The sequence below is a fragment of the Psammomys obesus genome, unplaced genomic scaffold, assembly GCF_907164565.1.
Source record: "Psammomys obesus unplaced genomic scaffold, mPsaObe1.curated_primary_1811, whole genome shotgun sequence".
NCBI lineage: Eukaryota > Metazoa > Chordata > Mammalia > Rodentia > Muridae > Psammomys > Psammomys obesus.
Window position 1 is genome coordinate 5633400 of NW_026586816.1, and position 26221 is coordinate 5659620.

Genomic DNA, 26221 nt, shown 5'->3' on the forward strand with positions numbered 1-26221 from the left:
ATATATATATATATATATATATATATATATATATATATATATATATACACATATATACATATATACATATATATATATATTTTACCCTTTCTCTGAACCAAACACAAAAATTAATTCAAATAACCTATTTGTATAGGTGAGTCTTTTTGGGTTATATTAAAGAAATAATATCTTTAAGACAAATGGATACTAACTTTAGTCTTCTAATTCTAAAATATGGTCTGTCTAATAGTAAATTCAGATATCTTTTATTTTAAACTTTTGTTTTAAATAAACTATACATATTTGCTCATGAATAGCAAGCACTTAGGAAATTCTTATGTTGATTTCAGGGTACAAAGACTTTTCCCTATGATTGTTTTAAAACATGAATGTTGGTAAGTGTATTTTGAATGGACTTTTCCTGTCCAGTAGCCTTTACCACATTATACAGAGCGTGTGTCTGTCTGTGTTCTTGGTTTTAGTCCCCTGGCTTTGCACACATAACGGGCCGGAAGAGTCTGACAAGCACGGAGATCATGAGGATCCAGAGGGAGACAGACTTCCTCAAGTACGTATCACTTTCTCTGTCTTAGATCCTTCAATGTTACACATGGCCCATGAGATTTAAAATGAAATATAACACTGTCTTGGCCCATTCCTACTTTTTGAAATTGAATTTGTTGAGACAGGGACTTGCCATGTAGGCCTGGCCTGGCACTTGCTAGGCAGTCCAGGTTGGCCTCAAACTTGAAACAATTTTCTTGCTTCAGACTCCTGAGTGTTGGTATCTACCATGCCTAGAAAATGTTTAGTTTTAAAAACACATGATTGGGAAAAAGAGGCCAGGACTGGAGAGATGGCTCAGTGGTTAAGAGCATTAGCTTCTCTCGCAGGACACCTGGTTTTAATTCCCAGCATCCACATGTGGCTCACAGCTGTCAATAACTCCATTTCCAGGGGGTCTGACACACACTTCTGGCCTCTGTGGGCATGGGCATGTATTGCAGGTAAAACATTCATACACAGAAAACAAAAATTATAAGTAGAAAAATTTTTAAAAGAAAAAAGATGCTAAATACATATTGTAAAGAGTATAATTGACACATGGATATAAAACTAACACTACAATCGCAGTCAACTATTGCCCTGGTTCTTGTCACTCTAGCAAGGTGTGTACTGATTCTGTGTGTGAGGTGATAAATTAGCATGTACTCTTTCCCCATTCCCCAGGCTTCATTGATTCAGCAAATTGTTTTCTGAGTGGCACATGTTGCTGACATCCTTTTGCTGCCAAGCATTTTGTATATTGCTGCTTCTATTGGCTGGGCACCCACAGTTTGCTTACCCATTCACTTACGAGGACACATGCTCCTCCACGTGTTTGGCTAACAGGTCAAACAGAAGACTAATGTGAACATCTGTACCCAAGTCACTGCGTGTGCTTTGGCTTCCTTGTCCTTTAAGGGAATGTCTTGAAGGAGAATGACTGGGCCAAAAGGGATGTGCCACCTACATTCACCTCAGCAGGGCTGCAGAATTCCAGCTTTTATGTCTTTACCAACACTTCATATTTGTGGATAGTCTCGTGCGCTTGTAGTGGCATATCATTGTGATTCTAATTTATAATTCCCTGGAGATTAATAATAGGCATCTTTTATGTACTTATGTGTCATGTATAAATCTTTGGCAAAGAGTCTGTTGAAATTTAAAGTGGTTATATAGGGTTGCAGACGTTCTTCTTCTCAGATACGTGTTTTACGAATACTTTCTAATCTTTAGCTCTGCAATTTGATGAAGTCCAATTTACTTGTTTCTCTTTTATATTTAATTCTTAGCTTGTCATATTTATGAGAAACTTCACACTTGAGCATGTGTCATATGCCTTAAGGATGCTGAGGTAGGAGGATCACAAGTTCTGGCCTAACCTAGGCTTTTATAGCAAGTTCCAGGCTGACCTGGGCTATATAGCAAGTTCCAGGTTAGCCTGGGAAACACAATAAGAGCCTCTCAGCTTAATCACAACATGGCAACCAAGAGAGTTCATGGCATTCATGGACTGACCTTCAGAGTCTATTGTCTGGTGACATAGACTGGAGCCACCAGCCAGGCTCCACAGCCTTCAAAATAACAGAAAAAGGACTAAGCACTGAAAAGACAAGCCTGTGAATGGCACTGCAGATTCAAATCATAATATCGTGCTGCTGGCCCCCAAAGCTCACGGCTGTCTCATAATGCAAAGTGCATTCTGTCCAAGTGTGAAACTCTATAGTCTTAATAGTCTTTTTAAAACCATTAAATATGAAGTTGTTTGAATGTGTATGTCCTGTTGTTGAGTTTACTCCTATGCCAGTATGGAATAACCTTCTTTAACCCTGGTGTCATCCTTTGCTCAGACATCTACTTGCTCTACTAATAAGCAGCCACTTCTGCCCTCTTTACTAATATCTTAATGACATACTGTGTCTTTTAATTCACTTTTGTTCCCCTACTTAATGTTGATTTCTTTTAAGAAAATATAGTTAGGTCTTACTTTTTAAAAAGTTATGTTGGACAATCCCTGTGTTCTAATGAAAGTATTTAGAAATACACACACACACACAGGCAAGAATGCACACGACATGAAAGCTCTTAGAAGAAATGTGTATGTGTGTGTGTATTTAATTAGGGTTGCTTGCATAAGCCTGGACTACTGTTCAATAGGTATATCACTGATAAATAAAGGACTACTCCCCTAACAGTAGTCCTTGGGGAGGGGTCAGGAGCTAAGGCACCCCCCCCCCCCATCCACTGGATATATGCAAATGTTTGTGCAGACCCTTCTGGATAAGTGGAAACCTGTTTTGTTGTAGGTGTGCCCACTGTCTGGCTTCCCGTCCATCTGATCCTTTTGCTCGCTTCTGTCAAGAATGTGGCGCTCCTGTCCCACCCATATTTGGCTATCGTCTTCCACCTCCAGAAGGAGCTCAGGCAAGCTGCACAATGTTTGAAAACATTTGTTTCTGGTTTATGTGACTTGTATGAGTAGCTGTGCCGAGGCCCCGTCACATGAGCCACAAACATAAACACTCACTGAAGAATGTGAACACGTTGACCTCTTACTATCTGGACCCTTCTTGAGAATGGAACACTCTTCCAGCAGGGTTTCCTTTGTATGGCCTTGGGGAAGACAGACTGAAAAACAGACTGAAGTTTTACTGTTTTCATGGGACAAGGTTGGCCCAAAACTGTGCTCAAGTACCTCAAGCTTGTAAGGCTTTGCAGGGAGGTGTTTGTGTGGCTAGACAGACTGTGAAACTTAAGACTGGAAGCTTTTGCTTATCTTGAGCTTTCTTTCATCTACACATGCACTTTGAGGTGTGTAGATACTTGGGTACCCTGAGAACATGTTGAAACATTACAGTTAGGTTATCTGTAAAATCCTGGCATCGGACCGGAGAGCGTCCCAGTCAGTCAAGTGCTGCTGGACTTGCAAGCAGGAGGACCTGAGTGCAGTGTTCAACTCCTAGCTCACAGGCAGCCATGGGGCTACAGCTTAGCATAATCGGTGAGCGCAGGCCAGTGAGAAACTCCATCCCACAGACCGGCATTCCCGATGATGACACCTGACATCATCCTCTGACCTCCACACACACAAACCTGTGCATCCATGCACACCTGCACATACATGAACAACATTTTAATATTTTTCAGAATTTCATGCATGCACACGACCCCATATCACTCCCAACCCTCTCTGTCCCAACACACACATACACCATTTTTTTCAAAAGCTAAAATAGAAATCATAATAAAAGCAAAACAGTCTACTCAAAACATAATAAAAACAACAGTAACAAACAAAAGTCCTTGGGTTCGTCACCTGTCTGTTGATTGTGTGAACCACTGGTCCTTTCGTTTGCCGCCGAGATTGTCGTCTTGACAATGTGAGGCAGACCCTGCACAGTAGCAGCCGCAGAAGGGCTGCTGTTCTCAGCCTGCTCTGTCCCGGAGGAGCCACTGCCCAGAGCAGGGCAGAAGAGAGCAGCTTGTAAGAACCACTGTGCTCTTGGACAAATGGGCATTTTCTGGAAATTTTGGTTTGTTGCTCACCTTTGGCTTACAGCCATATTCTAGAGTAAACAGGCTTTTATTCTTAACGGACATAAAACAATAGGAAAGGTAATCATTTTAAATGTCTCCCAAGCAAAACCAACCTTAGGAACTAAGTCATGTCAGCTTTTACTTCCCAAGGCAAACCTGACCTTTTCCTTTGAGCAGATGGGCCTGTGCACAGAATGTGGAAGTATGGTTCCCATGAACACTCCCATCTGTGTGGTGTGTGAGGCTCCTCTTGCTCCACAGCTTCGGCCACAGGCCAGCCTCCACCTGAAGGTAAGGAGTGTGGTTCTGTGGAAACATGAATGTGATACCCTGAAAGTAATGTCTGAATACTGTGTGCTGTCTTCATCTGGTGGGGTGAACTAATGACTGGTAACAACCAGTCATGTGTTGTGAACAACCCCATCCTGGCCTGAATATAGACCTGCCTGTAGGATCTGTAAGAGAGATGCCTATGCATATTTCCCAACACAAATTGAGGATTAAATGTAATATAGCTACTTTAGATAATGTTTTACCTACATATTTACACTTCAGAATTGTGGTCAATACTGACTTAAAATTGTTCACTGAAAGTGGCTTCATGTTTTTGTTTGCTCAATCTGATGGTGGCTTCCTATTTTGTAGAAAAAAAGTGGTTAGAACTAGTCATGCCCTGGCATCTCCTTATGCTTCACCTCCCCAGCTTCATGCAGTGGCTTCTTAGGGCTTCTTTGTAGAGGAACTGCTCCTGCCGCACACTGCCTGGCCTTAACAGCCCTTCCGAAGCTGTGATGCAAGCTTCCATGACCCCTCCTCATTCCATCTTTCATGGCTGTAAAACCAGTATCTTGAGAATGATGCTACTGAATTCTGTTGCCAGCTCCAGATAAACTCTGGCCCTCCACCACTGTTGGCCTCTGTGCTCCTTGGTGGCTGGACCTGTAAAATACCGACCCAAGTTGTAGTTACTTCCAATCAATTTGCATTTTACAAATTGGACTCTTCTGTGGATGGGGTCTTGCCCGGTAGGCATTTTCCTATTATTCTAGGGCAAAAGATGCAAAATGGGAGTTTCTCCTTAATTGTACTAATCTTATTAACAGTCACAGTCCCCACCCCCCAGTTCGTCCCATTGCTGCCATCTCCTCCCTCCTAACACATAGCTGTCTAGTGCTATCATCTCTATTTTTGTGTTGCATCTTAACTTGTGGATTGACTTAGGAAGTTGCATTAATATTTTTTCTGACAGATACTTCTTCCACTTCTATCTAAGTCATAACCTACTGAACAAACTTTAATTCATATTAGCATAAAGTCTCAGGACCCAACAGTCTTGTAAATCCACAGGCTGTGCTTCTGCTGGTCTCAAGTCTTTTTCTCTTTACACTGTAGGCCGTGAAGTAGAGAGCCTGCCAACTATCAGGTTTTCCACATGGGGAGGGGAACGCAATCATTGTAAACTTTCAGATTGTCTTCCTCAAACCTTGTTTGCTTGTAGTTCTGTCTCTTGAAGCTGTGTTCATTGGTCTGGCGCTACTGCAGTAACCCAGACCAATGCGGTGTTCCTTCCTGGGTACTATAATGCCAGTGGCTGGCCAACAGGATGATGGGGCACCTTCACTCTGTCTTTGCTCACTCTGTTTGTAATTCCTGTTGTCAAGGAGAAGGTGATCTGCCGCACCTGTGGCACTGGGAACCCTGCTCATCTGAGATACTGTGTCACCTGCGAGGGGCCTCTGCCTGCAACACACGAGGTGAGTGGATTGCATGTGAATGTCCTATCTTTGTGGCCTCTGGGTGCTCGGTGTTGATGTTAGTTGAGAAGTAAGATGTGCAGTGGGAGGGCCGCAAGATGGCCCAGCGGGTGCAAGTACTTGCCACAGAAGCTTGGCAGCCTGAGTCCCATGGACTTCACAGTGAGAGTAGAGAACTGACTCCGAAAATTATCCTCTGCACTCCACTGCAGACATTTTAATATGTGGTAATTCTTCTGATACCTGAACACTGGACAGCTTTCCACTTATTTCAGTTTTTTTCACCCACACGGGTATTATTATTTTTCTTTTTTTTAATTTTTATTTATTTTTTATTAATTACACTTTAACACACGGGTATTATTATACATTGAACCTTATAAATACTTTGTACATGCTACCTTATGATGTCACCTTTACTGTCTGCAGAGTCTATGGTTTATACTTCTCTTTTACTTGATAGTATGGGTGTCCTGTCCCCCTCTTCCCATCAGGCCAGAGATACGTGAACTCTGTGGTCTTTTTACAGTCTTCTCATTTTATATCATGGTTTTTATTTTGCCTTTTAGTCTTTTCTTCTCTTTGATTTGATTTTAGTTTGATCCTCTTTTTTTAAATTTCTTTTTGTTTATTTGTTCACTTACTTAATTTTTTTATATAGGTTCTCACTATGTAATCCTGGCTGTCCTGGAACTCACTATGTTGACCAGGCTAACATCTACCTGCATCTGCTTCTTGATTAGTGGGATAAAGGTGTATGCCACCATGCTTGGCCTTTCCCTTCCTTCTCCTCCTCCTCCTCTTCTTCATCTTCATATTTTCTATTTAGTATGTGTGCACACGTGCACATGAAACCCAGAGGAATCAATTTTTTCCTTCTACCATGTGGGTTCTGGTTGTCAGGCTTCACAGCAAGCACCTTACCTGCTGAGCCAGATCTCCAGCCCCTTTCTAACTTCCTGAAATAAAAACTTCAGATCATCGACTTTAAAGTTTGATCCCAGAATTCAGAGTGGAGGGACAAAAGCAACTCCCAAAAGTTGTCCTCTGTGGTAAGCCTAAGTGCACACACAGTCATGCATACACACACACACACACACACACACACAAATAAAATAACTTTACAATGAGGCAGTGCCTCACTCCAGCTGTTATCAAAACGACAAAAGTAGCATATGCTGGTGAGTCTGTTGAATAAGAAGAACCCTTATACACTATTGATGGAAATGGAAATGAATAGAAACAAAAGGAAAACAGTCTGGAGATACCTCTAAACATTAAAAATATATCATCGTGTGATCCAGCAGTCTCACTACTGGATATATCCAAAGAGGATATATCAGTATGTCAGAGAGACAGCTGGGTCCCGATCATTGCAGTTCACAAGAGGCCCAGCACAGCATCAACCTGGTTTGTCAGCAAGAGAACAGGTAGGGAAAACGTGGTATGCATACTGGCTAGAATACCGTTCAGCCTTTAAAAAGAAAGACATCCTTTCACCTGTATGGAGACATTATGTTCACATGGAGACATTATGTTCAGTGTGAAATAAGCCGGGCACAGAGTCTGATAGTCAATGATCTCACATACATGCAGGGTGTGAAAACATCAAAAAACAAACTAAAAACAAACAAAGCACAGAGACTATCAGACAGTGGTTTGGGGAGAAGTTGTTGAAAGATACATTATGCTTCTGAGGAAACATTTGAGAGCTCTACTGTACATCATGATGACCAGTGAGTTCTTCCTACCTGTGTTCTTGAACATCGTTACTCACCATATCTTTGAAACTTTCTAAGAGACTGAATGTTGTGTTCGTGCCATCAAGAAAGGATAAGTACATGAGGTAACGCATATGATCAGTGGTGTAGAATAGTTGACCATTCCGCAATACATCATGTCATGCTCATGTGTTTGAGTGTTTGCCTGAATGCATGCACACCACGTGCATGCAGTGCCTACAGGGGCTGGAAGAGGGCGTGGATTCCCGGGTCTGGAGTTACAGACAGTTGTCAGCTGCCATGTGCGTGCTGACCCCGGGTCCCATGGAAGAGGAATCAGCGCAATACCTGCGGCCCACTATATAAATTATTCTTGTCAATTAAAATGTATTAAATGTTCCCCTGTGGGGAAGCCCCTCCACTGTGATTCAGATCCAGTGTTTGTGTCGTGTGTTTTGGTAGGCACATTAAAGTGGTTGTGAAAGTATGCTGTTAGGTAGGTCAGATTTCCCCTGGCCTCATCCTTCCTATTATAGGTATTCATACTCTGTACTTACACACTGCACATCTTGGGAGGATGTTATAACCCCTGCCTTAAAAAGTTTGAGAAAAGTAAGGGCAAAAACAGTGCTTGATTCAGAAATACTGCCTTTTGCCTCCCACTTGGCATGTGTTGTGTGCTGTGTTCTTAGCCCCAGGCCAAAGGCTAAGATTGGAACTAAATTTGCATAACTCCCATCTAGCTTGTGTGTACTTGTCCACTCTCTGGAGCCTTCATGCGAGAGCAGATTTTATAGCTGTGCACTTACTCCAGTGCCACATAAGGAAAATCTACATAGGTTTTAAAAACTCTCTTCTTTACATAGGTATATTTTCAGAACCAAGTATGGGAACAGGCTAATGAGACTGACAAAATTAACCAGAATACACACGCGTCAAATCTGTTGTAAATTGGGGGAATCTTGTATTTGTAGCTGTTTTTTGGGTAATGTGGGTTCAAATTTTATAGCATTCTCTCATCTTGAAATTTCACTGTCTGTTTCCCAAAGCACCTCAGAGAATGATAGTGAGGTTGAAAAACACAACAGTAAAAAATTGTGGCACTCCTGGAAATCCTTCTTGGAGTGAGAGTTCCCATAGACTCAAGTAAATTTCTCATCAGAAGATTTAAGTTTTTGGCTAGGGATAGCTCATTTGGTAAAGGCTTGCCGAGTATCCCCAGGACTCTTTTGAGTTTGAGTCCCAGTACCACATCAACTTGGGGTAGTGGCACCCATAATCTCAGCATCTGGAGGTGGAGGCAGGAGGTCTGAAGTTCAGGGTCATTCTCCATTTGAAGCCAGCATGGGATACATGCAACTCTGACTGTGGAGACGCACTACTGTAATCCCAGCGCTTAGAAAGCTAAAGCAGGAGGAGTGTGATCTTGAGGCTGTCCTGGACTATAAGAGCAGGACCCTGTCTGAGAAATCACCCTCCTCTATTCCTTTTTTTTTTTTTTTTTTTTTTGTCTTCTGGACTTCTTATATCAAAAGTAAGACATTTTAAATCAATTATAGTAACTGCCAATGATATGGGTCTTCATTTTTGTCTCCATCATCAGCAAACGTGTTTGGGAACAATAGCACGATTGAAAATAGGTATTTGTTTTATCTACTCATGTGAGTGTCTCGCCTGCACTTGTCTGTGCAGCGTGTGCATGTCTGATGGCCGCGGAGGCCAGAAGGGGTCAATGGCTCCTAAAGCTGTAGTTACAGAGGACTGTGAGCCTCCATGTGGGTGCTGGGAATCAAACCCTGGCCTTCTGCAAGACAAACAAATGCTCTTAGCTGCTAAAACATCTCTCTAGCACTCCCAAATTGAATGTTTTCAAAAATACATTTGTGTCTGAATGGCTTATCAGGATTCACGTATTAGAATGATGGTGTTTATGGAAATGGCAGAAAGTAGCAATGCATGATCAGCTGGATAGCTTCCTGGCTTGTCTTTGTTTAGCAACATTGACTGATATGATGGGGAAGATGTTTTTCTTTCTTTAAAGCAGCTTTAAAAGTCCGCTTGGACTTTCATCCTCAATGAAAGATCTGAAAGCTTTGTGTTTAGAACCCCAAGTTGCCAAAATCTCTGTCAAAATTAAATTCAGTGGCTCGAAATTAGGAGCATTTATTGTTCCAGGCAACCTGTTTTCAGTTCCAAGATGGCTCATGACCATCGGTAATTTCAGTTGGCAGGGAATCCAGTACCCTTTTCTGACTTCCTCTGGCACAAGGCATGCACACGGGATGAAATGCAGAATTAGTGTCATTTCATGTGCATAAGTCAGCGTCTAGTAGAAAGTCCAGAAAGGAACTTGAGGCATAGAACTTAACACTATGCTGAGCATTCCTTCATACTCACTTGGCACTGATCACCCCAACCCCACTACAGACCTTTGAGCACACCGTCAGATCAATAGGAAGTGCGCAGTCCTGGACAGCAGGCTGTAAAGTCAGTCGATTTGGGCTCAAGTGGTCACACCTATCTCACAGGTTGTACGAGTTGACATGAGGGTGCAGGCCAATGCCCAGGTGTTTTGTCTGAATGTATTTCTGTGTGACACTTGTGTGTCTCATGTGCTCAGAGGTCAGAAGAAAGTATCAGATCCCCTAGGACTGGAGTTACAGAAAGTTGTGAACTACCCGTATGGGCATTGGGAATTGAACCAGAATAATCAGAAAGAGTAGAGTGTACTCTAATGAGTCATCTTGCCAGCCCCCACATGTGGTCTGGCAATGTCGAGTAAAAGTGGCTCTTTCCTTGCCCTATTATTTCCATGTCCAGACTGGAGAATAAATCAACATTTCCCTGGGGCGGCGGTTAGAAAATTAAGTCTCAGTCAGAGCCCTACATGACTCAGCTTGGTTGATCAGTAACGTTCTATCAGTCAACATTTGCTTTGCTCAGCCTGTGATACCAATGAGTTAGGGAGTATGGAGATGTTGGAGGCACCATTTTTATCCACTTCCTGTGATTTCCAGGGAAGAATATGAACTTAAAATTGGTGATATGGGCTAGGCTTAGTGGCACATGCTTTAATCCCAGCGCTTAGTAGATAGAGTCAGGAAAATCTCTGAATTTGAGGCCAGCCTGGTCTACAAGCAAGTTCCAGGACAGCCAGGACTAGGTAGGGAGGACCCTGTCTCAAACAAACAGACAAACAAATATAGATAAATCTTTTACTGCTTTTGTCCAAAAAAAAATAATAATAAAGCAATATTTCTAGTTTCTGTTGTTTCGTTCAGGCTTTATTCCCTTCTTTGCATGGAATGGGAACTGGAGAACATAGTTCTGACTCTGCCTGGCAATGCTTTGTTCAGCAGTGGCTGTGCAATGGAGATCAAGTCCCTCATCCGCCCACTAGGAATGGGGAGACCATCTCCTGCTCCAGATGTGGCTGCCAGAACCTCTGGGAGGCATCCTTCTGCGACTGGTGTGGAGCCACGGTAGGTACTTTAAGACTGAGCCTTGCCAGCTGGTGGTGGCCATGGCTCTAATCCCAGTCGTTGGGAGGCAGAGGCAGGCAGATTTCTGTGAGTTTGAGGCCACCCAGGTCTACAGAGTCAGTTCCAGGGCAGCCAGAGAAACAACTACAACAATAACAACGAAAAAGACCAAGCCTCTCTGTGCTGCACGCCCTGGAGAGCCAAGCTCTCCCTATAGCCTTGCAGAAGACACCTCCTGTGGTTTCTGCATCAAAAATTTGGAGGTAGACAAAATAGTTCCATATGCTGGTACTGACAAACTCTTCTCACTGCCATTCAATTTGTACTTTTTTGAGGTTAAACCTTTCCACTCATTTATTGACCACTGGAATTTCTTTTGTGAGTGGAGTTTGCCTGTTTTTTAAATCAAAACATTCAAATTATTTATGTTTATCTGATATTGCATGCGAGTAACAAAAGCTTAGTGTGAATGGCTATCTCCTTCACCTTAGCCCACATCTCCTCTTCATAGAAACATTCTTTCCCCTGAGATATGAGGTGTTTTCTCAGCTCCCCAGGGAGATAGAGCTTACTGACCCCTTCTTTCCGCCTGGCAATATACCTTGCTAGTTCCTCTTCATGTGTTCCTATAGCTTCACCTTCCATTGTCTATAGTATAAACTCTATATGTACATGTCATGATTTATTTAGGCAATATCCCCCATTGCTGGGAACTAAGGTTGTTCCCAATTATTACCTCCAGACTGACACTGCCAGGATGGGTGGATGGCAGAAAGAAACAACCAACTCTCCAAAGCTTTCCCCTGATCTCCACACAGGCACTGTAGTACACACACACACACACAAAAAAAAAAAAAAATTAAGATTTAATTTTTAAGCACCTATAATACTACAAAAACTAGCCTGGGATACATTTCTTTAAGTGCTTGTCTGTGAGTAGGAGAAAGCCTAGAGACAGAGCTGTTAGGTCAGCAGGCAGGAACATGTTATTTTGATGGGTAGAGATTGTAGAGATCGTGTGGTGTGAGAATAGTTTACGTGGGCAAATTAAAACTCTAAAATCCCTGTGTGTGGTGGTGTTCACCTTTAATCCCAGCACTTGGGAGGCAGAGGCAGACAGATCTCTGAGTTTGAGGCCAGCCTGGTCTACAGAGCGAGTTCTAGGACAGCCAGGGCTACACAGAGAAACCCTGACTTAAGAAAACAAAAACAAAATCACCTCTAAAATCATAAAAATATTTTCTGTTCTCTAGCTTGGCATTTCTGCTAGGCATTCTGTGTGCCCAAAGTGTGGGGCCAGCAATCATCTCTCTGCTCGATTCTGTGGCTCCTGTGGCATTTATGTGAAGTCCATTACAAGACTTAGGATGAACAGCAGCTTGGCCCTAGTTGCTGGGGTCCCTCATCCGTTTCCTGAGGTAAGACCTGCTGCTCCAGTGTAACTCTGCCTTTATGTGCGATGCCCTGTGGAGCAGTCCAGTACAATGGAACTAGAATACGTAGGCCCTGCACATGGACTTGGAGCTAAGTATGTCAACAAATTCAATTTAGGTTTTAAACGCCCCGTGATTTCTTCAAAAATCATATATTTATGCAAGTTCAAATCTGGCCTAGGGTAAAAAGTAAAACCTTCTCTCAAAAAAAAAAAATCAAGAAACTAAAATTGCATTGTTCTGAGGGAGATTCGGTCTAACAGCATCTGTGAGGCGGGATGTACCCCAGGAGAGGAGTAACTTTCTCTGCATGGGCGGAGTGAACCTCTCTCGGGTTTCCCAGTAGCATCCCAAGAACATCCTCCCTGCTCTGCTGTGTTTTAGAAAACTAGCATCAAAAAAGACAGGTGTAGTGCCTCACACCTTTAATCCCAGCAGAGGCAGAGGCAGGCAGATCTCTGTGAGTTTGAGGCCAGCCTGGTCTGCCAAGCAAGTCCAGGACAGCCAGGGCTATACAGAGAAACCCTTTCTCGAAAATCTGAAAGAAAAGAAAAAGAAATTTACATCACTTGTGTGAGATTTCTCCCTGTCAGTAACCCCTGGCTTGCCATTCAGGAGCACACACACAGGGCCGACTGTTTTCCTGCTGGCTTTCACGGATTCTCGAAACTGCTCAGCCCTTCAGCTGTCACCGCCTCTCTTTACTGATAGGAACTGAAGACAGATAGTCACTAGAGAGACTGTGCATGCAGTTAGCGCCCAGCACCCCTTTGTGGGGGACACATGCCATAGAAACTTAGAGTCAGACTTGGGGGGCCACCAGAGCCCATTCACACATAGGTTAAGTGGACAGAGGTGTTCTTTTCTTAGACTGCCTGGCATCCATTAACATTTGTTTGTAGTGTATATATTTTCTTAGACACTTCCTTCTCTCTGTCAGGAAATGTATCCTAATAAATATGCAAGCACACAGTGTCTGCTGTGTGAATGGCGCCACTTTAGATGCAGTGGCATCAGACAGCCTACACGGCCTTCCATGGTGGTTTTCTTAGGTCTGTCCAAGAAGCTTCTTTTCAGCCGACAAATGTGGCTGCACAGTGAAGACGGTTCCATTGAACTATAGAGCTGAGAGGGTAGATGTCCTCCTGCCTATCAGTAATTGCCTGAATTGGGGACAATTCAGTGGCCAAGAGGAGGGGGCCACCTTCATGGATCAAGCTAAGAATTGCTGGGAAAGTCAAAAGCAGGAGGATGAGGCAAAGGCAGGGAGAACACCCTCCCCCTAAAAAAAAAAAAATTTTAGTTCAAAGAAAGTTTTTAGGTGTTTTTATTCTGATTTAAATTGCATCCTGTGAATGGAGATGGGGTTAATCAAATTATATTCTAATCTCTAAGTGTATTATTCATTGCTCATAGCCCCGACCTGCCTGGCAGGCCCTAAATGTCTCTTTGCCAACATCTGCTCTTGGGTCTAAAAAGGAAATGGGCACACAGACCTCTGGCCTGTTCTACCCATCTGGCAAGCTCCTGGCCAAGAAGGAGCTGGAGGCGGCTTCTCACAGGCAGAGACAGGAGAAGATGAGCGAGCACCGGCCGGTCCTCACGGCTGTCAGCCCTGGAAGAGGTGAGGGGCATGTGCGTCTGGTAGGAGGAAACCCTGTCTCTGAAAGAACCTCCCATCTCCTCTCCTTCTACATTTATTTTCATGGACTGGAAGTGTGTTCCTTTTTCTTTGTTCAGGTCATTTTCTTTGTAAGAACAGTAGCTTTTTCTTAAACTTTTACTACTCCAATACTTTAACTCCCAGTCTGCTGTCTAGTCAGCCTCGTGGCTGATGTGGGTTCCTTCTGGGTGGACAGGCTAGCATCATAACCACCTGCCATTATGGCTTTTTAGTGCGTGAAGCTCAACACTTTAACTCTGTTTAAGTGTGCAATTGAATGACATCAAGCACGTTAATGATGTCACCCAGCCACCATCACTGTCTCCAGAACACGGTCAGCACCCCAGGAGTAGGCTTGTGCTTCTCAGATGGTCACTTCCCACATCCCTTCTCCTGTACCCCTTCTCCCAATGCCAGAGTGCCTGTCAGCCACTGACCTGCCTAGCTGTGGCCTTGCCTCTTCTGGATGATGGGGCGGGGGGGGGGGGGGGGGCGGGGGTTTTTTTGGGGGGGGGGGGGGGGGGGGGGGGGGCTGCAGGGCTTTATTTCTGGGAGAGAGGGGCCATCTACAGGTCCTAATACCTTGCACATGTTTATAATGGCTACTTTGAAGTTTTGTTAGAGCCCCAACATGCAGTTGCTATCACAGGCAGCTTTTCTCACCTGCTTTTTGTTCTTATGTTCTAGTTGAACTTTACTCTTCCTTTTCACATTTCATATTTTTTTGTTGGAACTAGAGGTTTTAAATAATTGATTATTTCAACTCTGGGCTAGTTTCCCCTCCTGGCTTGTCACTGTGATTTACACATTTATCTGTTGAGCAGCTAGCTCGGTCTCCCTAATGAACTTCAATTCACTGTGCTGTGTGAAGCCTGTGGCACTGCTCTTTGGGGAGTACACCCTTAGCCTGCACTCCATCATCCCAGGAAGATGTGGGTTTGTGGGTTTGGCAAGGCTCCCTGCCTCCTCCTCTGACCACTCCCAGACATTGAGCTTCACCTACTGTTAGTTCATTGCTCTATTGTTTTGAGCCGTGTTCTAGGCCATCAATCCTTTCACAGACTGATCTAATTAAATATGGGATTTTTTTACAGCAGCATTCTCATGCACAATATTTGAATAATTTTCTGATTTCAGAAGGGCTCTTATTAGCTAATAGTTATTGTTAGTCATTATCCTGGTTCTGTTTAACGTGGCCAGGAGTTAGCTAGGAGTTAGCTCTTATAGTAGTGAATTTATCGGCATTGTACTTGGCCCCATTTCCTTCTTTGGGTGCTGGTATTGAACTCAGGGCCTTGTGCATGCTAGGCAAGCATTCTGCCACTGAGCTAAATACCCAAACCCTTATAATTACCTTTTATCATTGCCTGCATTGTTCTGAGCTTGAACTTTTCCACACTCTGTTACAATAAAGTCAGTTCCTTTGGGAAGAGCTTCTGAGCTTTCTGGCAACTTCTTCCCCACTGGGCAGAAATCTGTCTGGGCATGGACAATGGTACATTGTTCTCAGAATTTATCCTAGGGAACACAGCAATCGTGTAAAATAGTCTGTATTTATCTCTCTCAGAAAGGACCTTTTTCAAGTGAGCCAAGACCAGGTGATCTGGGTACCCACTATCAACAATAGCTCAGGGTATTGCCTCCACAGTATGTGTAATGACTGGACAGGAAGAAGGAGAAGCCCCTTTGACCACACTTGCCAAGAACTTAGGCTGTGCAATAGGCAGTTGGGGCAGGATGAGAAATAAGGAAATCCCATTTGTTCTGAGAAGATACTAAAGATGAACTTAGAACCAAGATGGACAGGACTGTGTTTCTGACTGTGCGTGCCTGGAGTGGTGTTTCCATCATAGTAGACAAGAGAGATGTGGGAGCGTGGGGATTGTGGTTAAGCCTCGGCCCACCTAACTATTCTGAGCTTCATTTTCGTCATTGACTACTTTACTTACTGATTACGTGTGTGCTTCGTCCTGCCCATGGAGGTCAGAAGAGGGCATTGGGTCCCCTGAGACTGGAGTTAGAGATGATTGTGAGCTACCATATGAATGCTGGAAATCAAACCCGGGTCCTCTGCAGGAGCAAGTGCTCTAACCACTGAGCAACCTCTCGGACATATTATTGCTTTTCAAACCAGTTTCTCTGGAGAAAGGGAGCACCAAACTCTTAGGCTACTCAGATAGAGGTCTCCCAGCTCTACTCTTGTTTCCCAAGTTTCCCTGCTAGATCACAGCCACAGTCTGATTGGCTCTACAGACTTCAGTGCAGCATTAGTTTTCAGGGAGACTGTCAACAGCCATTTCCAGAATGATTCCTAACATCTCTGCTGTCCTCAAGAAAGAAGCTGGTTCCTTTCTCTTGGAATCTAGATGGCCTGGTCCCTTGCTGGACAGTGGAACATGACAGGAGAGCTGACCCGATAGTTCTGGCCTTAAGCCTTAAGAAGGATGAAGGTCAGTGTGCTCCCCAGAAAGCCTTAAGGATGAAGGTCAGTGTGCTCCCCAGAAAGCCTTAAGAAGGATGAAGGTCAGTGTGCTCCCCAGAAAGCCAGCACCAATTAAAGATTCACCATGTGCTCCTGAATGCAGGAGAAGCTCCTGGAGGAGCCAGGGCTACTGTGGAACCACAAAGACAGCCATTCACGTGCCCAGAGAGTAAGGAGCAAACAAGGGCTAAACCATCCTATCAGTGCCTACTGCTTCTTCCATCTTAGCTGAGATCCTGCACCAATCTGCCTCTCCATGATGAGGGCCTTCAACATGGGCAGAAAGGTGGGAGCCACTCCGTCTTTCTCCCTCACATGAGAAACCAAATGCCTTGGTTCACAAAATCACTCTAATTTCTAATGTAAATGCATTCAAAATCCTATAAAGACCAGAAAGGGCACAGGAAACTTTCTGGAGTAGTGGACATGATCTGTATGTTGATTCAGATAGATACAGCTGTCAAACCCATATGTTTGAGACAGTGTGATTTATATGTGAGAGGGGATAACATAAGAAGAAAAGGCTTCACATGCAGCAGTCCATGCATATTCTTTTAAAATGCAGTGATCTGTGATAATCATGCAATAGCAGGAACTCACTTTAGTGCATACTTGAGCTTCTATAAGGAAAAACCATCCAGTTGGCCAAGGAAAATAACATGTCCAGGAATGTGTGTTCACACTCAAATCTTCTTAAATGTGGAAGAATTATCCATGTTTGGGTTTCTCTCCTCTTTTAGGCTACTGGAGAAAGCAGTTGGACCACATCTCTGCTCACCTCAGGTCCTATGCTCAGAACAACCCTGACTTCCGGGCATTGATTGCAGAACCCAGGATGGGAAAGGTGGGTGAGAGGAGGCGTTCACTCTGAGCAGCTCTGTGATCAGGCCTCCCTCAGACCTTGTTAATTGTGCCTTCCCTTCCTTTTCTTCTGTCCACCCTTGTCCTGTCTCCTTTGAGAAATGGACATGAACACAATAAAGTGGTGGGGTTTTAACAGCACAAAATTTAAGTTGTTTTCTTTTGTGTTGTGTTTTTTTGTTTTTAATTCTGTGGCTAGTCATAGGAAGTCTTATTTGAAAACTAATATAAGTGAGGCCCAGAGATGCTGGCAAGCTACCCCAAACAGCACTGCTGTGTTTGGAGCATACACATTAAAACAAGCCTGTGTATTAGAAGCCATATGCCTTTTCTTTGGCCTAAAATCATTAATAAGAGACAGTTCAATGGGAGAACATTTTCTGTTCACCACAAGCTAGAAGGGACCCTTTCAAATCAGACCATCAGCTCCTCTGTCACAAAACCATCCAAAACTGAACCCATCTTGTTTTCAAGTACTTCTCAGCTTCCTTTGATGAACTACTTTGATAGCTTATATATTCTTTGTCCTGATTTGGAGTTCAGCAAACTATACCCTCTGGGACAACTGTAAACAAATGTCTAGCGTCACAAATAAAAGGTTATTGGATCAGAGAAGGATAGATGCAACTGTCAAACCCATACATTTAATACAGTGTGATTTATATGTGAGATGGAATAATATAAGAAGAAAATGTTAACTGTGGCTAAGCATTTGCAATAGAGAATTTATGACCCACAAGACCTAAAAAAAATTACCATCTGATTCTCAGAAACATTTGATAGCCCTGTTTACACTTGTCTCACAACTTACGGAGAAAGCCGCCCACTGTGAGCTCCTTTAGTGAATGCCTCTGCCTCAGCACCCACTCACCACGGCACTTTTTCAAAAGTAACGATGAAGCCATATGGTTGTCTGAAGGAAGTCTCTTGAAGAAAATACAAATTTGGATCTTGTTTCCTTATTTAGTCTGAGAGTCTCTGGCTTTGATTGAAGTATTTAGTTCATTAATAATTAGGATTATAGATCAGTTAGTTTGGGGTCTCCTGTTTTGCTCTCTGTTTCATCTAGCTTTCTCCCTTTGTTTCTCTACTCTAAGCTTCTTTTGTTATAAACATTTTATTAAATATAGAGTTGCTATCTCAGAATTCCTAGGGATTGAGTCTCGCACCACAATTGAAAATGTTTTTTGCATTTATTTTAAAAGCTTATCTCTGCTACTGTCCATGAAGATGGCTATGAAGTTAGCATCCGGCTGAACTACATTCAAGTCTCCAACAAGGTGCGTAACCCTTTAGAAGTTTCTTGTGAACTGACTGACCTTGTCAATTATGGCTTACAGTTCACAGAGATGCTTTTGTGCAATGACTGGAAAGGAGAGTTTCAAATAGTATGAAATGTGGTGTCTTAGTTAGGGTTCTGTTGCTGTGGACACACCCTGACCACAGCAACTCTTGCCAAGGAAAACACTTAATAGGGGCTGGCTTATATTTCAGAGGCTTAGTCCATTATTGTCCTGACTGGGGGTCATGGTGGCACACAGGCAGACATGGTGCTGGAGAATGAGCTGAGAGTTCTGAATCTGCATAGATAGGCAACAGGAAGTGACTGCCACACCGGACATGGCTTAGGCATCTGAGACCTTAAAGCCCGCCCCCAGTGACTACTTCCTCCAACAAGACCATACCTTCTCCAGCAAGGCCACACCTCCTTGTAGTACCCCTCCCTGTCCTATTGGGGCCATTTTCTTTCAAACCACCACACATGACTTTCACATGGAATTCCACAGGATTGTATAAATACTTGTCCTGACTGTAGAAGAGGTCCACTGTCCAGCACAGAAGGTTATGGTGGGAACAGGAGTTGCCACCCACACTTGCCCTATCACTGAAATCTCACTGAAATGATTCTGTGTCTGGGATACAACAGACTTGGAAAAAGACTGACAAAAAAAAAAGACTGATGTTCACCTTGACTTATTTGTTTTATACAAAATAAACCACTCTGAGCCCTTAGGCAGGAGGATCTCAAGGCAAACGGTGGAGTGTTCAGGGCATCTGAGGCAACTTTATGAGACACTGCCTCAGAATTAAAAGTAGACAGCAGCTTGGGGATATTGCTTAGGAGTAGAGTGCTTGCCTGCTGTGCACAAGGTTCCCAGCCTGTGGCCTGACTGGATAGGTGGGTGGCGTGTCCCTCCTGAAGAGCAGGCCAGCAGTGAGACATGGCAGCCCCATCATTAGTGATGCCTGAAATGTTTTTGTTGGCCAGAACCTGTACCTCAACAAGTCGGTGAATCTTAGTGACCACTTTCTGAGCAGTGTCATGGAAGGTGGGAATGGGCTGTATTGCAGCAGGTCCAGCTTGGGTGAGTTATACCCTTCCTGTGAGTTTTTGGTAATTAGCCACGAATACTGATTGGGCACGGATTGATGAGACTTGTATACAATTTGAAGCCAAGTCATAAATCTCAGCATGTTCCAGGAAGTTTGTTTCTCTTACTTCTCTGGAGTTGGGGTGTGACTTTAAAAGTCCTTCACAGGGCTTGGGAAGTTTATTTACTGTAGCTGGTAGGGGTGTACATGTGCTTTTAACCTAAACACTTTAAACCCTCCTTTTCCCTCTCTTACTCATTTTCCATTTCCTGGATGGGGGTGGTCAATGGTCCTTCCTGCATGCTTAATACAAAATTTCTAGAAAATTTATTTTATCCTTGTAACTTTTGAGGGGCATGACATCCATGCCTCTTTGATATGAGAAATAAGGCAGGGTCATTTTGGCCTCCAACTCTTTTCATTTCAGTGAGTGCCTATAGCCAGAGCGCCTCAGACACCCCTGAAAGTGTCAAGAAGGTGAAGACTCTCAAGACCAAAAACTTCCCCAGAAACCCAGATCCACTCACAGTAGGTGCACTTCAGCTGTTCTGCAGCCTGTTGCTTCCATGTTTATGAGGACATTTTGTAATGCTTTCTCATTTTCTCCTCCTTTTAAATAACAATGTTGTTTATTTTGTGAAGGCAGAATCCTTTAAAATTTCTCAATTTCCTGGATGATCTCTGTTTTTTCTGGGGTCAGGTCAGAGTGTTCATCTTTGTCTGTCTTGTATTTGGTTTGGTTTGTCTAAATACCTGATGATCCTTCATTTTCTAATCACTTACTAGATGAAGGGCCAGTTGGCTCAGCAGTGGTGCCCAGCCTGGGTGTGTCCAGTGTAAGAGCACGGGTAGGATGTGAGCGGAAGTCCCTGTGTAGGCAGCTGGTTATAGATGGTTTTCTTTGTTCCTGTGCTGCTGCTGTAAAGCTACACCATGACCAAGGCAGCTTATAAAAGAAAGAATGTCACAGTGTCAAAGGGTTAGCCTGTTACCATCCTGGTAGGAAGCATGGTGGCATGCAGACAGACCCTGGAGCAGTAGCTGAGAGCTACATCATGATCCACAGGCAGAGAAAGCATTGGCTTTTGAAACCTCCAAGCTCACCCACAGTGACACACCTACTTCAAGGACACACATCCTGCTCCCTCCCAAACAGTTCCGCTAACTGGGGACCAAGTATTTAAATATATAAGCCAATGGGGGCCATTCATTCAAACCACCACAATGGGATTCCACAGAATCACTGGGCTGAAGGCAAGAGAAGCATTAAGGCCTCCTGGCTGCCAGTGTGGAAGGTCTCTCTCTCCTCTGGTAACAAGGGTTTTAATGGTGGGATGTACTCCTGTATGTTTTGATTCTGCAGGCTGCTATGTTTGTTCCCTTCTCCTTATACCCTCCCTTGTGGCATGCTCTACCCTTCACCAGTCAGAAGCTTTTGCTGGGTAAATTATGTCATTTCTAGGAAACAGTTGCAGGGGTTTAAACAAAAAGCATAATGTTCCTACCTTCACGAGGGAGCACAGTGGCTGGCAGCTGTCTCAGCCAGTCACAGCAAGCCCTTCAGTAGTGCATGCTTGCCTGCAGCCTGCACCCTGGATCTGCCCTCCTTCCTGGCTGAGAATCTGAGTGCACAGAGAGAAGACACTTGGATCTCTGGGTCCTACAATGTTTTTGTTTGCTCGTTTGTCTTTTTTGCTTTGCTTTCAGCTACTTGAGTCTTCTTGGAAATCCCTCAGAATCACTAGTCCACTGATGGTGGGCATCACTTCATGATTTCTTAAAAGCTTTAAGGTTTTGTGTTTTTTTTTTAATATATACCATGAATAATCCCAAAGGGGGCTTTAGAGCAAGGGGCAGAAGGTGCCCCCAGTGCCTTTTCCTGTTTGCCTCTCACTGGCCGTCTTTGGCTGCAGCACAGATAACTGTGGGGAACATCAGGCCAGATGTGGAGATGGGCATGTGTGATGCTTCCTTCCTCCCTGCTTTCTGTCACGCTGGTGGGGTACTGGGCTTCTGCTGTGGGCATGCACCATTCTTCTTGCTTACTGCTCTGAGGCAGGGGCTGTTTTTGTTGGTTTTGTTTTTTTGTTTGTTTGGTTGGTTGGTTGGTTGGTGTTTTTTTGGTTTTTTTTTTTTTTGTTTTTTTTTGTTTTTTTTTTTTTTTGCATTTGCATGCTGCTCCCATAGGCTTCACAGGTACTAGTAAATTTGGGGGAAAGACTGTGATTGCTTGTACTCTCTACCTTCCCCCAGTTTGAAATAGTGAGCATAGGAGGAGCATAGAGTCCCTCAAATTAACAGCTTAGAACTTCGGAGACCGCACCTTCTTAGTCTGTGGGTGAACCAAATCTCCCACTGCTGTGTACCTTTGCCTTCTCATCTGCACTTGCTGGCTCCAGCTATGTAGTGATTATTTTGAGCACACCCAGATGTGGCCCCGGAGTTCATGAAGCTGACATTCTATTAATTTTCCCATTAAGGTACAGAATTCACTGTGACTAGGTACCATACCCAAGACCCAAGGATGCAATACCTTATTCCAAAAAACTCAACAGAAAGGTGTGGTGTCAAATAAGGGGTGATGTAGCCTGAACCCCATACCTTCTGAAAGGATTAGCAGCCCAGGAAGTCATTGGGCAGTAGGTTTTGTCAACACTTTTACAAAGAGCAGTCAGGATCCCTGTGACCACCCAATGCGTGCCTGAGATCCAGTGGCAGAAGCATCTGGAAAGCAATGTGTTTGTTTGGGCTGACTTCTTCAGTCTTCTAGTATTTGAAATCCTTTATGTTAAAAAAAATGTTAAAGACAGATAATGATGAATTTCATAGCATTTTGAAAACATAAATGGAAATCTTCATATATCTATGGACAAATGTAAGCATTTTTTTTTTTTCTAACCAAGAGACAGGCTCAGTTGGTTCCATTTCTCAGGTGTGCCTGTGATCTGTCATAGTGGCCTGGCCTTGAGCATTTTAGAAAAGCCTGCAGAGTAGCTTCTAGGTTTCAGCTTAGCTGCTCTTCCTAGGAATGTTCACTACAAAGGTGGCAAAGTTTCTGAGGTTTTGTGCGATCTCTCATGAGCCTCTTTGCCCTTGGTTGTATAAAACAAACGTCAAGGCATTGTCCTTAACCAAAGCAAGGCTTGGGAGCCAGCACTGGTTACACAGTGCATGTCTCCACTGCTACATATGGAAGACTGTGGACACACAAAAACACTCAAGAGGAACACACACACGCACACACACACACCACCTTCTCTTAACAGTCACCCATCGACATGGTTCAACAGAGAATGTGACTGCTAAGCTGGGAGAGAGAGGGCCATTGTGCCTTGAGTGCTGGGGCTGGGATTCTACAGCACAGGCACACAGAAGCAATGGAGATGACGGCATCTGTCTTCCTGCAGCCTGAAAACAGACTCCTGCTGGAGGAACTTGGCGCCGCAGGGAAAGGAAGACTGTCTGTGCTGGAACAGCTGCTGGACGAAGTGAGTGCCACCAGAACAGGCCTCTCTGCAGAGACCAGCCTGGTCTGTGCCTGCTGCCTGTTAGACAAACACTATATGCAAATGGGGCAAATGACTAGTCAAGAGCGTTATACTCATTGTTACTCTGTCACTTTCTATAGCAAAGACTCACGTAGCCACGCACATGTGAACCCAAGTAATATCCATGAGGCTAGGCAGAATTCCCGCTCTGTGGCCAGATTTACATTCAACCTGTTTTCCTAACACAACAAGGTGTCTCTTCCTGATGGTGGGGAGAAGCTGTAATCTGGGGGCTTGACAGCTGTGCCCATTGTAGCTATGTTCATGAGATCCCCCATTCTCCTTTCCTTTGATTTAGTCTCAATGCCATCATCCCTGTCTAGGACGTTTGTTATTCATGGTGGGATGGCAGATGGGCAATGTTGGATTCAGGCTTCTGTGGCAAGTTTGCCGTTTTTCATGACCTACAGGGAGCAGACCCTAACTGCTGTGATGGTCAAGGTCGACCTGCTGTTATTGTGGCTGTTGTGAATAAACACCATGAAGCCATTGCAGTTCTCGCTCAGAGAGGAGCAGACGTCGACCAGCAGTGGGGACCGTAAGTGAGACATGGAAGGACAGTGGGGCTTCCTGTAGTGGCGAGCAATAGCTCACAGGGTTCGGTTGCAGTAAGATCAGTCTGTAAAACTGCCTGTCCAGTTGGAACCACTTAGAGCTGCTTTAATCTATCTCGCCCTCAGTAAGAGGCTGAGTAGGGTGTTTTCCAAAGCTGGGCATTTTAATTACTTTGTTATGCCAGTGACTAAAAGCCCTGACAAAAGCAACTTAAGGAAGAAAATTCTGGGCTTAAAATTCTGGGAGGCCATGGTCCAAAATGGTAGCAGGCAGGGAAGGCATGGTGGCAAGAGCAGGAAGCTCACTGGTCACATTGTGTCCACACTCAGGAACAAGAAGTGAGGCAAGGCTATAAAATATCAAGGCTCACCCCTCATGACCTTTCCTAGTGAATCTCCATCTCCTGTGAGTTCTACCAGCCTCCTAGAACAAGGCCTCAGGGGACATTTCTTATTTAAATCACAACCCAGAGTAAAACAAAATTTTATTGGGTTGTCTAACTTAACGGGCTTTATAAATGGTAATACATTTGCTAACCTATTAATTTTTGCTTTGGGAATGTTTTTATTTAGACATGGCCAACCTAAAACTTGCTAATGTAGACCATCTGGCCTTGAACTTTCAATCCTTCTGCCTCTGCTTCCTGAGTGCTGTGTATGTTCCACCTCAACCAACATGAACTTGCACTTTTCTGACTCTAACAAATCTTTAGCTCTTGGGATATTGAACGAAGTTTTTGTTATGATCCATACTGTTAAGAGCTCTACCAAGTAAAGGGAGGCCTCAGTGTATTCCTGTGAAAATACATCTGTGAAGTCAGTGCAGAAATAAAGCATTACATAACTGCGTGCAGAGGCTGACACCATGGGTGAGGAGCTGGCACGTGAGTTGACCACACAATCTCTTGGCCCTAAGATACCTCATCTGAGGATAGAGAGGCCCTACTTATGGCAACCTCAGTGCCATCTTGACTCACACCCCAGTTCCTATCTGTGATTCTTCATTTGCTTCCAAGTGACTTTGGAAGTTCCTGGAGTATGCATCATCTATAGCAGTGCTCATCTCCTGGCCAAAATGTCAAAATAGAAATTTACAAGGGTGTGTAGGTATCTAGCCCTCTTGCTTCCTGGATTCTTACACAGACAAGTTCAAGTCCTGGCTTGGTGAGATGTAATGTTGGCTATTTCCAGCCACCGTGAAGAGGAGGAGCAAAATTCACCATATTTGCTTCTATTATGTTTCAGATTTTCTTATGTTTTTATTCAAAACATATTCCTTATGACTACTATTTATTTTGGTTTTATCATTTCAAATTAACCATATATGCTTACAAAATTTGTCACCAGGTCTGTTGGTACACACCTGTAGTCTCAGCACTTAGGAGGCCAGAATAGGATCATGAGTTTGAGGCTAGACAGGACTATAATAACAAGAGCCTGTCTCAAAACACAAAAACTATGTTTTTTATTGAGTGAATTTTTATATTTCCTATAAGACACCTATATCAGAATATAGTGCTCCCTATCGGTTTTATTTTATAGCAGAAGACTTGCTGTGTAGTTATAAACTTTGCCAACTCTCTTAGGCTCTCTGAAGGTTTACACTCACCGTGCTCTCTCCGTCACTTTGCACACCTTTACATCATTATCTTGATCATGGAATGATGCCATTTGTTTATGTGGGTTTTTAAAATAAGGTCTCACTGTATAGCTCTGGCTGGCCTTGAATTCACAAAGATCCACCTGCCTCTGCACCCTGAATATTGAGATCCATTGTGTGTACAACTGTGCCCAGTGATGCTATTTGCTTTATAATATATTTACTATAATTCAAACAGGCCTTTAAAACAAGCATGATGCCTTATGGATGACACACATGCCACTTTTTGAATAATTTTCCAGTAAAATAGTCCTGGATTCATGAACAGTCCAACTAAGAATCTGAAACTACTCTGGGCATAGAACAGGTTGTCATTTTGATGTGGTCTTCCTCAGTTTTCTTACATATTTAATCAGTACTCCACAGTGACAGGTGCACAGAGATGTCACTGCAGACATACTGAGCCTGCTTTTGGTCATGCCCATCTCTCTGACTGCTGTAACAGTGCCATTGCAAGTCTAGCAAGTCTCAGTACTGGCTGGGGTAGTAGTCACTCCCACTGTTCATCAAGGCTGCCTGGGGCAGTGTTTAACTTACATGGGCGAAAGGCTTCCAAGAAGAAAGCCAGGCTGGGGCCACGCTCCCAAATAAAACACAGATCTCCCCTTTCTTTTTAGCAGTTTTCAGT

At 43.7% G+C, this 26221-nt stretch overlaps 1 protein-coding gene across 4 annotated transcripts in view; it reads left to right on the forward strand.

Annotated features, from left to right (window-relative positions):
• The window catches only part of Dzank1 (double zinc ribbon and ankyrin repeat domains 1), a 49950-nt gene that overhangs the window by 18310 nt on the left and 5419 nt on the right, over nucleotides 1-26221 (forward strand). For 2 of the 4 annotated variants that reach the window (XM_055602613.1, XM_055602615.1), the window contains exons 7-19: nucleotides 465-550; nucleotides 2832-2949; nucleotides 4240-4353; nucleotides 5724-5816; nucleotides 10894-11019; nucleotides 12273-12437; nucleotides 13869-14076; nucleotides 17338-17441; nucleotides 18664-18738; nucleotides 19728-19824; nucleotides 20259-20359; nucleotides 23239-23319; nucleotides 23790-23917. In XM_055602613.1, the coding sequence (XP_055458588.1) occupies nucleotides 465-550; nucleotides 2832-2949; nucleotides 4240-4353; nucleotides 5724-5816; nucleotides 10894-11019; nucleotides 12273-12437; nucleotides 13869-14076; nucleotides 17338-17441; nucleotides 18664-18738; nucleotides 19728-19824; nucleotides 20259-20359; nucleotides 23239-23319; nucleotides 23790-23917 (1496 nt within the window). The remainder of the gene's footprint in view (nucleotides 1-464; nucleotides 551-2831; nucleotides 2950-4239; nucleotides 4354-5723; nucleotides 5817-10893; nucleotides 11020-12272; nucleotides 12438-13868; nucleotides 14077-17337; nucleotides 17442-18663; nucleotides 18739-19727; nucleotides 19825-20258; nucleotides 20360-23238; nucleotides 23320-23789; nucleotides 23918-26221) is intronic. The other 2 variants (XM_055602616.1, XM_055602614.1) reach the window with 2 other exon arrangements.